The 12,299-nt window shown below is 31.9% G+C and overlaps 1 protein-coding gene across 2 annotated transcripts; it reads left to right on the plus strand.

Annotated features, from left to right (window-relative positions):
- Positions 1-323: 323 nt before the first annotated feature.
- LOC112707577 (uncharacterized) lies at positions 324-9,264 on the plus strand. Of its 2 annotated transcripts, XM_025759374.3 has the most exons (15): positions 324-945; positions 2,386-2,565; positions 2,732-2,789; positions 4,181-4,231; positions 4,444-4,526; positions 5,441-5,528; positions 6,390-6,431; positions 6,523-6,597; positions 6,683-6,751; positions 6,828-6,943; positions 7,082-7,194; positions 7,539-7,618; positions 7,731-7,851; positions 8,658-8,724; positions 8,915-9,264. In XM_025759374.3, the coding sequence occupies exons 1-15, from the start codon at positions 533-535 to the stop codon at positions 9,045-9,047; spliced, it is 1,689 nt and encodes a 562-aa protein (XP_025615159.1). In that variant the 5' UTR covers positions 324-532; the 3' UTR covers positions 9,048-9,264. The 2 variants fall into 2 exon arrangements, with proteins under 2 accessions (XP_025615159.1, XP_072057442.1); XM_072201341.1 differs by lacking the exon at positions 4,444-4,526 and having other exon boundaries at positions 380-945; positions 4,181-4,338.
- The last annotated feature ends 3,035 nt before the right edge of the window (positions 9,265-12,299 follow it).

Here is a 12,299-nt window from a genome sequence, read left to right on the forward strand (position 1 = left end):
AGATTCGATCTATGAACACCCTTAAATATTTTAGAGAGACTAAAATGCCATAAATAAATATAAAAAAGTAAATTGTCCAAAAAACATTAACAATCTTTGTTGTAAACCCACTCCTTTGTCCTTTCAAAAAACCAACTTATAAACCCACAATTATGCTAATATAATTACTGCCAATAATATATTTGTTTATTAACCTCATCAGGTGAACTATACTATAGCATCCCTGTAGAGAGACTGAGCCAAGACAAATTCTGTCCCTTTAAAACACTTGTCGCATAGTCATAGGCTTATAGCATACACTGCATTTCTACACCGAAGAATTCACCATACCCATAGTGGTACAATACGAATTATTTAGATCCTCAAAAATGACATTTTCGACGTGTCTATCACGCTCACTAGTTTTACTCTCAGTATAGTGATTAGTGAGTAATCAGTAATCACAAACACTCACTCAATTTGACTGATATTTCCGCCCTTACGGAACGAAAAAGCCGACCAACGTCTCGCCCTCAACCAAAGTAACAACCTAATGCGACGAAGAAGCCTTAGCAGCGCTGCCAATGCAACACTCAAGGGCAGGAAATGGGACGCGCTCATAATCGGCGGCGGCCACAACGGCCTCACGGCAGCCGCCTACCTTGCTCGTGGCGGTCTCTCCGTGGCAGTCTTAGAGCGCCGCCATGTGATCGGAGGCGCCGCTGTGACCGAGGAGCTGGTCCCAGGGTTCAAGTTCTCCCGGTGCAGTTACCTGCAGAGCCTCTTGCGTCCCTCAGTCATCAAAGAACTTGAGCTTCCGAAACACGGATTGAAGCTTCTGAAGAGGAATCCGTCGTCTTTTACGCCTTGCCTCGACGGACGGTACCTACTCTTGGGCCCCGATAAAGGTCTCAATCATTCCGAGATTTCCAAGTTCTCGCTTAACGATGCAGATGCTTATCCAAGGTGCTCTTCCTTTTTTCGTTTTTGTTTTTGTTTTTGTTTTTTTATTTTCAGATCAATTCCCACAATGAGTGCTACATATTCAGAAAGTAAGAGAGAAGAGAAAAAGGACGAGTATTGATTGGAGTAAGAGAGAAGGTAAAAAAGGCACTTGTCTTTGTAAAATTGAGTAAACCAGCAAGATTATGAAATGAGAAAGTACATGAACCAATTTTTAGTTAGTGAAGATTAGTCAACTATTTTGTTAGGGTTTATAATTTAGGGTATAGACTCTAGAAGTAAGGGTTTATGATTAAGGATATAAAAATTAAGATAAACAAAATAATTTTAAAAAAATTGACTGATATTAGTTGAAAAAATTTGCCTCCCTAGCATTACTCGTGAAATTGGCAATTTAGTTTTTGAAAGAAACAATAGGCCTGACTGAAAATTTTTTGGGTAAATGCCCAAAAGTACTGCTATATCTACTTAGATTTTTGTATATTTTCTTAAAAGTTGTTATTTTTGCAGGGTCATTCGAGTATGTCTTTACTAAATTGCCAACATCATAATCTTTTTGGAGTTAAATTGATAGTTTATTCTATGAATTTTTTTCATTTAAATGTAACTTTCATAAAAGCTACTAAATATATATCTATTTTGGGATAGTAATACAAATTTTTTTACAAAAACAAAAATTTTAAAATGTTTTACTGAATTATAGTGAGAATTTGGAGAAATTTTTATTTTCATTCAACAATTATAGGAATCCACAAAAAAGGTTCATTAAGGTAATTCGCAATTGTTATGGAGAGACTTTGCAGTCTTATGGTCAAACCGTGATAAACTTGTGAGGACACACCTTTTGTACTTTGGAATTCAATGGAAAAGAAATGATAGCAGAAGTCAGAAAAAAAAAAAACACTTTGATAATGTTTTTTGGAAAAAGCTTATAATCATACGAGCAGTTGACAAAGAAAATATTACAAGCTCAGCCTAAACCCCAAATTTGTATTTTGTTTCATTATTTTTAATTATTATTTTTTGAAAATTTTGTCCGTTTGACTGTTGCTGAAAATCTTCTTACTTGAAGACTACAGTTAGTAGGGGATACATATGCATATTTTAATTATAAAAGGGAGCTCAGTGCACAAAGCTCCTATCTAGTGCCGTTTAAAGAGAGTAGATGCACATAGTTTTTATCCCTTCAAATTACAAGGCAACAACTTCAATGTTGCTTTAATGCTCATCTTCTTTGTACAAACATAAAAATCAAAATATTGTTTGTTTGATCAGTTAAGAAGAGAAGGTTTACTTGAACTTCATTTGACTGAGTTGGAAATATGTTGGCATTCTTTTTTCATTTCCTGATTAAACATCTAAGCTGGATAAACTGTGTGTTACCCATTTAACAAGAATCTGTCTGTCTTTCACCCCTTTTCCCCCTTTTTTTTTGGCATTTAGATATGAGAATCAGCTTGAGAATTTCTGTAAATTTATGGATCTGGTACTGGATTCGTCTCCTCCTGAGTCCTTGCAGCATAAATCATCACTTAATGAACAACTGAAGAATAAATTACAGAATTCAGTATTTTGGGCAAGTTGTCTACGACAAGCATCCTCCTTGGGGCAAAAGGAGATGGTGTAAGTATTTGTTTCTCCAACAGGAAGTTGTTTGTATCCATGACAAACTGGCATTGTTAGGAATAGCAAACTAGTAAGGTTCATGATATTAATAGCTAGTAATGTGAAACTATGAACTCAAGGCTAAAACATCAATATTTATAATATTTACTAATTTACATGGCAGGGAATTCATGGACCTTTTATTGGCTCCGGCTTCCAAAGTTTTGAACAACTGGTTTGAGGTAACCTTGTAGTCTTCATCTCTTTTCATTTTCCTTCATCGCCAAGCTCTTGGACTTTGTAGATTACAACTGAGCATAGATCTTCTAGATTCTTTACGTTTCAGACTTTTTGCTCATTGAGTGTCTTTTATGAGTGTGTCTTTTGTAAGATATCCACAAACTTGAGCTGCAAACTCCACTCAAAAGTCATGGGCTTGTAGGAGTTGGCATACATAAAAAATATTATTTAATAAACAAAATATTCCTGATTGATATTGCAGATGTTAACTTTCTAACACATATAGGTAAATAAATATAATAAAAACATTACTTAGCATCACTCAATTGTTGTAATCTTCTTAACTTTGCATGTAGGTTGTTTGTAGTTTGACAAAACATAAGCGTAAATATAATGTATAAATTCAGCTTGATAAAGCTAGGCATAACATAGGTTGTGATAGGATCAGGGATCTAGCAGAATTAGGGGATTTTATTGATGAACTAGGGATTGCAAATCACAATCCCTTATTGGAGTACACTGTTGGAACTACCAACTGTGGAGAGAATTTCCCTCTCTTGAACTAACAAACTGAACAGAATCTTCTAACTAACTAAAAACTAACTAACCCCTAGTACTTATAGGCAGCAGCTAGGCCAAACCTGCTAAACTAGCTTAAAAGGACCAACAAACAGCCATCCAGCAAAATTAGGAATTAAGCAGTGAAAGCAGTGAAAAATCAGCCCATCAACTCCTTACCTTTCCTCCTATAAACGAAGCCAAACCTGTTTCTATCAGGTTGTTTTTAGGTTGTTTTGTACTGCATAACATAGGCAAGTTGACTCAAGTATCTAATAAAATTGTCCACAATTGTACATTTTGGAAACAAATCGAGTGTAAGTCTAGACCTGTAAACTGGCAAGTAGGATTGAGAATTAGCGATATCAGAGTTTGACCCAAAATATCAGATTATACATATATGTTTATGAGTTACCTCATTTTTATATACTCAAATCATAATCGGGTGCAATGACTTCAGTTGCACTCCCATCTAATGGGATAAGACTTTGTTCTTGTTGCTGTTGTTTGAGTTACCTCATTTTTATATACTCAAATCATGAACCATGAGAGTTTAGTTTGTAACTTGTCTCAGACACTTTAAAGTTTCAACTAAAACTGGATGCACTTATCTGTTGTGAACACTGTTGCATACCATCATACTTGTTTCTTATTTATACAAAGACCACATTAACACTTCATACCCAACATATTGAGTATTGACATTTATTTCCGTGCAATCTGTTGATCACTGTTCCCATGTGATTTGGTGCTATTAAATGATTTCTTTAATTTGTAGTTTCTTTGTTAACCCTTGTTTTGGTGGCGTAATATTTGCCTGATACTGTTTGTGCAGACAGATGTTCTGAAGGCTACACTTGCAACAGATGCTGTGATTGGAAGCACAGTAAGAGCAGTTACCTTTAATGTTAAAAGTCTTTCCAATGAAAAACATTTTAACAATGAAAGGATATACGAATTTCTCCATTGTTCTTTGAGAGTGAAACAATTAGAGTAATTATTGCTACTCAACTTCCTCTTATTTAATGCAGCACTGTTACTTTGTCATGTTTCATGGAATATACATGTGTGTATGGTGCTTCTAAAACTGTTGTGCAGGCCAGTGTCCATACCCCAGGAAGTGGTTATGTTCTACTACATCATGTTATGGGAGAAACTGGTGGGGATCGTGGAGTCTGGTCGTATGTATCTTGCTATGTTGATATCTTTATACTGTGAATCTTAAGAATGGAAAAATGTTATTTTCAAAATTTTAATGATAGATATAGATCAATCCAAATTAAAGTTTACATATAACATTTTGTGAATGGTATGCGTAGTTATTCTGAGAAGGGAATCATAACCAACAGAAATTCACAAATGACAAGAAAACACATAGATAAGTGGCAAACTGTCAATGTGTCATTACATGGTTTGCAGTGTATGAAAGTTCACGTAGCTGACAAGGTTATTCTAGAAAGGCACTGATTCTATCTCAGAATAAGGGTTCATGTTGCCTTATATAAGAATTGTTAACTTATTTGCTTAAGCGCATCGGGTTTAAGCAGCTTGGGCAGGCTGTGAAAGAGAATAAGCTAAAGCCTCATTTTTCTTTACAACACCCCCACCCCCCATTCTGCATCCACCACCCTTAAAAAAGCAAAATGCGCAACTCATTCCTTTAACATGTATGAAGCAAAAGGTCCTACAAAGAGTTGGTTTTTCCATTTCAAGCTTTAACTTTGTTCACATCAATGATATGCTAGATTTGTTTATTCTGATCATATTTCAAGTGTTACACATTACTGGTATTCTGTTAAAAACTCCTTCACACCCCTTTATGAGAAGTATGCTTCTCTTTGTCCCTGTCATCAAGTTAATCAGAATTTCCTTTGAGCTACATTATATGCTCTATATTTGATTTTTTTTTTCATTGTACCATATACATCAAAACTGACATTACATATGCACACCAACACCCATGTTGATGCAAAATCCTGGAAAAATCAATAAATTTGTTGCTAATTCCTTTTTCTGAACTAACTTTTTTGAAATATGTGTTCCTAGTATAGGCTGCAAATTATTAATTGGCTACCTTTTTTTTGGGTCTACGTAGATATGTTGAAGGTGGAATGGGCTCAATATCCAAGGCTATTAGTAATGCTGCTATGGAAGCTGGAGCACATATTGTAACCAATTCTGAGGTGTGTCTTGGAGAATATCTATTAGCTTATTCCACCCTTGCTTCTCTCTCTCACTCTCTCTCTCTCTCTCTCTCTTGTTACAAGGCTTTCAAATGTGCTCTCTTGTTAGGAAGTTTCATTCGTCAATTCTGATATTTATAGTTGTGCCCTGATTCCATTGGATCCTAACTGCAACCATAAACAATTTATTTATTTTTAAAAGAAAAAATTGTTGTGGCCCAAATGAGTTGAAGCTATGAAAGTAAAACACCTGTGGAGATTGACAGGAATTTTAGAAGTGCCACATTACAGGGGAAATAGTCATGATAGCCTTTTGTAAGTTCTAGGCAAGTAATATCACATAATCATTTAATCGTGGTCACTGGTTCTCCAGTTGAGTAAAGAGCTATGGTGGACAAAAGAAAAAGGTGAGGGTGCGGGTGGTTTCAATGGATAAACTGGAAAGTAAGGTTGAGGGTCTTGGGGCTTTCTAATTAATAATGAATTAAGGATAAATTATGAATTTAGTAAATTAATGTTAATAGAAGTTAACATTGTTTTAGCCTTTTAGGGGATTGAAGTGTCATGTGAAAAATTGAAGTTTCAAGTGTTATATCTATGTATCCCAGGAGATGTAAAGGAAAGACCTTGTTCACTAACTTTATTTCTTATCATTCAAATCACAATATCAACACCAAAATCATGCTACAAACTTTCAGTTCTTTTTTCTCTTTCATCAGTATTAGGAAAAAATAAATTGGACTGAGAGGAGGATAAATGTTTCTTATCAGCCATATCCCTTCCACCCCCCCCCCCTCTTCCCCGCTCTCTCTTTTTGTCCCCAATTCTCTAACCACTCGATCATATCTGGTATTTTTTTAGGTATCTCAGTTGTTGATTGAAGACTCTAGCACTGTCTGTGGGGTTAGTATTGTTTGAGAGTTTCCTCAATCAAAGGGAATTTTAAAGACATAATAAAAAATGAATTTTCTGGAGATGGCTTACATATATACAGGTGATTTTGGCTGATGGTACCAAAGTGCATTCTTCAATTGTTCTTTCTAATGCAACTCCATATAGAACTTTCATGGTGAATTCTCAATCTGTCTTCAGACGTTGGCTTCTTCCACACCCATATTTGTTATTAATTTACAATATTTGATTACTTGAATTAGGAATTAGTGCCTAATGATGCCCTTCCAGATGATTTTGTTCGTGCGATTAAGCATTCTGACTATAGTTCTGTAAGTTTTTTTACTCTATATCTCAGTTTATATTTTTAATACCCTTATCTCAATTATTTGGTATTCATCAAGACAGGCTACTACAAAAATAAATGTAGCAGTTGACAAGTTGCCTCAATTTGAGTGTTGCAAGTTAAATCATCCTCATGCTGGCCCACAGCACGTTGGCACAATTCATATTGGTTCAGAGAGGTATGTTTAAATTGAATAGTCATTTAAAAGTTTGATCAGTATGTAAATTTGCTGTAGTCATTATCTATATGGAAAATTGCAGATTATTTATTTTCAGAACATGTCAGTCTTTCTTTACCCTTTTTAGTTTCTGTTTAGCATGGAAGAAATTCACTCTGCATCTCAAGATGCTGTAAATGGAGTGCCATCACGAAGACCAGTTATTGAAATGACAATTCCCTCCACGCTGGACAAAACCATATCTCCACCTGGTAGTTGAAACTCTGCATTTATTAGTGTATTTATATGTTCCGTTTGTAAGAAAAATTATAGTCATTTTGCTCTCGTGATGGCAGCTTGTTTGTAGCAAAATGGTTTCATTTCCTTAAATTTTTTGCATTATTTATGACTTGTTTTATCTTCAGAATTCCATGAATTCTTATTACTCAAATCAAAACTAGAAACTTGGCTTCTCTGTCAATACTCTAGTTTATTTATCTGTTTTGTGCCTTTCATAATATGTGAATTATGTTGACATCATCTCGTTTGTGAATTTTTTTTATTTTTAATTTTTTTTATAAGTATCATCTGGTTTATGAATCTGTTTTATCCATAGGTATGCATGTGATCAACCTATTTGTGCAGTATACTCCCTACAAACCACTGGATGGTGACTGGCAAGATCATGAATACAGAGTTAGTTTGCTTAAGATGTTTGAATTTCATTAACTCTGCATTTGTATGCTATGTGCGTCTACTAAAACTAATAGTTGAATTGATGTTAATGGTGTGTCTATATTATTCCTAGGAATCATTTGCGCAAAAATGCTTCAAATTGATTGATGAATATGCCCCCGGGTTTAGTACATCTGTCATTGGTTATGACATGTTGACTCCACCAGACCTTGAAAGGGAAATTGGTTTGACAGGTAATTAAGTTATAGTCACCAAAATAAATACCTAACAGGCAATTCATATTTGTTCTAGTAAATGTTAGCAAAACTGCACTTTCTAGGCCACAAAAACTTGAAACAAATAATTGGCACAAGAAAGCTATTATTATTAACTTCTATTATTATTAACTTCTTGCTGGGACATCACGACACATTTTGATGTTTTTAATATCTTAAAAAACATTTAATTTCATAATATTCTTAATTTCCCTACATTTTGTAACTCATAGAAACTTATTTCATATTATATTTACTTTTTATTTTGAGTTAAACATAATTTTAACTTCCACTACGTAACTTATATATTTTATTTTAAGGGGGTAGTTTTGGAAATGAAATTGAACACCAAAGAATATTAATGCACTAGTATATATAATGGGAATTGGTCGATAATATAGACAATATAATTGTTTCTAGGTAGGTATAGTCGTATAGTGTAGATAATGGCGAAAGAAAAGATGATTACAAAGACTTAAGAGTGATATATCATAGAAACTCATGTGCAGTTAATTTCATGTGAAATTGATAGTTGGGAGTCGTTAAATTATTTAACAGATTTGACTAAATTATCAGCTAACGACTCTCAGCTATCAACTTCACATGAAGTTATCTACATCTGAATTTCCACCGTTATATAACAATCAGGAGAGAACAAAGGAAACATCAATTGTTCAGTGTTTCGCAATGCCTCCCTGTATAAATTGCTCTACATGAAAGCACTGGTACGTGAACCGTTGTGGCTGATAACTTTATTTTCACCCCTCTTATTTTATTTTCGGCAGGAGGGAACATATTTCATGGTGCCATGGGATTGGATTCTCTGTTCCTCATGCGACCTGTTAAAGGATGGTAAGATATTAATTGTTTCTTTTTTCCTTCGACATTCAGATTGCATTTGGTTAGTGTCTATGGACACAAATTTTGTCTTTTAAGTGTTTTATCTCAACCTTTCGTTTATTCCAAACACATCCTGATTACAACGGTAGCATGCTTCCCCTATACATAATTACGTGAGTGTTTTCTTTGCTTTGGCACTTAGGTCGAATTATAAGACTCCACTTCAGGGGTTATACTTATGTGGAAGCGGGGCACATCCTGGCGGTGGCGTAATGGGGGCACCAGGACGTAACGCCGCTCGATTAGTACTTCAAGATCTTAAGAAAACTACGTAAGGTTGAGGTGGTAGTGATTACATGGCAGCGATGAGGTTCATTTGTCTTAATTGGTGCCTTTTAGCTGGTATGTATGTTTTTGATAGAAGAAACTTCAAATAAATGAAGCAGCTTCCACCAAGTATTCATTGGATAGAATCATAGTTGTTAACCTTTGCGTTAACTCATAAATCTATGAGCTTATTATTGAGAAATGTTTGCATCCTTTTACACCGTATTTGATGTGTTCTAAAATTATTTGCAAATATTCTTTTTTTTTTCTTAATTTATAATGCTTGAAATTTATATAAAAATATTCGAAGAGTGCTTTTTGAATGATTTTGGATTACGCATTAAATGTGTTTAAAAAACGTAGAAGTATTTTTTTTTTTTAAATGGACAAGTAAAATGTTGTAAAATAAATACATAGAGCAGATAGAATAGATATGAAATAGAGAAGTAGGAATAAAAAACTCTAGTATTAATATTTTTTAATATAAGTATCTCAATAATAGAGATTTTATCTGTTTCTCAATAATCACTATTTCATGTACATATATTATTTATAGGGCAAAACACTAAAATAAGCCAGGGAAAGAAATTTTTACGCAAATCCGCCAAACCAAAATTTATTTCATGAATCAACCAATGCATGTTTATATGTAGTTCGAATCAACTAGATTCGAACTCAATCTACACATAATTCGAATCATATTGCTTCGAATTATACACAAAACTCACACACACACTAATTCGAATCAACTTGATTCGAATTACACACATAAAATAATTCGAATCAAGTTGATTCGAATTACACCCTGATTTATTAAAAAAATTAATAATTTATTAAAAATTTTATTAAAAAATAATAATTTAAAATTAAAAAATATATATTTTATTTCATGTATTAAAAAAATCTAACAAAATATTTAATTACGAGACTTTTTTTAAATATTAATGAGCTATCAATTCAAATTCCATACAATACTCTTTTGTCCATTTTTAATAGCTCATGAATATTTTTTAATAAATTTTTTTAAATTATATGGTGAGATATTACATGATTCGAATTACGCATGGAAAGTTCAATCACTCTGATTCGAATTATATGGTAAGCAATTCGAATTCTATACAATACTCTTCTGTCCATTCTTGATAGCTCATGAATACTTTTTAATAAATTTATTTTAATTATACCACAAAAAAATATTTTATTCTATGCAAAATAATTTAAAAATGGCTTAAAAGATGTTAGGAGTACTATAAAAATTTGTAATGACTTAGGACATTAATAATTTAGAAATTAAAGAAAATATATTTTTACCATGTATTTACCTAAATCACTAGAATATTACAAACTTTTATAGTACTCGTAACATTTTTAAGCCATTTTTTTAAATTATTTTGTATAGAATAAAATATATTTTTTAATTATTTTGGATGGAATAAAATATTTTCTTTAATTTTTAAATTATTATTGACTATCTAGAGTATTTTATTTAAAATTTGTGTACATGCATGTATTTACCAAAATCATTAGAACATTACAAATTTTTATAGTATTCCTAATATTTTGTAAGTCATTTTTTAAATTATTTTGCATTATTTTTTTGTGGTTTATATAATTAAAATAAATTTATTAAAAAATATTCATGAGCTATCAAGAATGGACAGAAGAGTATTGTATAGAATTCGAATTGCTCACCGTATAATTTGAATAAGAGTGATTGAACTTCCCATGCGTAATTAGAATAATGTAATATCTCACCATATAATTTAAACAAAATTTATTAAAAAATATTCATGAGCTATTAAAAATGGACAAAAGAGTATTTTATGAAATTTGAATTGATAGCTCATTAATATTTAAAAAAAGTCTCGTAATTAAATATTTTATTAGATTTTTTTTAATGCATGAAATAAAATATATATTTTTTTAATTTTAAATTATTATTTTTTAATAATTTTTTTAATAAATTATTAATTTTTTTAATAAATCAGGGTGTAATTCGAATCAACTTGATTCGAATTATTTTATGTGTGTAATTCGAATCAAGTTGATTCGAATTAGTGTGTGTGTGAGTTTTGTGTATAATTCGAAGCAATATGATTCGAATTATGTGTAGATTGAGTTCGAATCTAGTTGATTCAAACTACATATAAACATGCATTGGTTGATTCATGAAATAAATTTTGGTTTGGCGGATTTGCGTAAAAATTTCTTCCCCTTAGCTTATTTTAGTGTTTTGCCCTTATTTATAAGAGTAAAAGTATACGTTTTCACTGTTTGTTTGTTTTTGTCTTAGATTATATGGCTTTATTTATATATGTGAAAAGCCATCTTTTTTCTAACCTTATTAATGTTGAGTCCATCATGAAAATCTTGAGCCGCCCATCTTTAGAAATTTGAGCCGCCCAAATTGTTTTGAATGGTTGAAGAAGTCATGGATTATCAAGTGATGGATATTTATGTTAAAACACTCTTTTGGAGGTCCATTGAGATTATGCTTCATTAAAATTTTATTAAAAAAATTTAATAAAAAAAATTTTAGTGAAAAAAAGAATACAACATTTTTTTGTGATGAGGACTATCTCATAAAAAATTGTCAAAAATTTCAATAATGTTGTAAAATAAAGATATATAAATAGAAGACTCTAGTATTAAAATAATTAGCTCAATAATAATTTATATATATATATAATAATATTATATGTTGTATTGTATATATATATACAAAGATAGAAAGAAGTATTAAAAATAAAGAGAGAGAGAATTGTATTTATTTATTGTTACTATCTCAATATAATAAAGATGATTAATATTGCTATTAATATTATATGTAAAGAGTAATAGAAAATAGAATTTAAAATACTTATAAAATAAAAGAAGAGAAAGAATTGTAGTAGAAATATAAGGAGAAGAGTATTTGATTGTAACATAAAGAGATAATAGATTTCTTATTACTTACTTTTCACTGTAGAGAGAGAGAGAGAGAGAGAGAGAGAGAGAGAGAGAGAGAGAGAGAGAGAGAGAGAGAGAGAAATAGAAACAGACTTTATAATAATATATGAAAGAAGAGAAAAGTAGAAATATTTGTTATTGTTGTGTGTAAAAGCATACGAGGATGCTTGCTATTTATACATGAAGAATGATACCACTTTCAACTTTCATTTATTTCCATTTGTCTTGTAAATGGATTCATTTAGTCTTGAGAATGAAATCCACCTAAGCCTTGCGTGGTTATCCATGGTCATCCACTTTTATCACAACAC

This window comes from Arachis hypogaea, chromosome 8, assembly GCF_003086295.3.
Source record: "Arachis hypogaea cultivar Tifrunner chromosome 8, arahy.Tifrunner.gnm2.J5K5, whole genome shotgun sequence".
Taxonomy (NCBI): Eukaryota; Viridiplantae; Streptophyta; class Magnoliopsida; order Fabales; family Fabaceae; genus Arachis; species Arachis hypogaea.

Coding starts and splice junctions, on each gene's coding strand:
- LOC112707577 (XM_072201341.1), top strand. CDS start 533: ATGCGACGAAGAAGCCTTAGCAGCGCTGCCAATGCAACACTCAAGGGC. Junction 2,566..2,731: donor TTGGGGCAAAAGGAGATGGT/GTAAGTATTTGT, acceptor TTTACATGGCAG/GGAATTCATGGACCTTTTAT. Junction 6,432..6,522: donor ACTCTAGCACTGTCTGTGGG/GTTAGTATTGTT, acceptor ACATATATACAG/GTGATTTTGGCTGATGGTAC.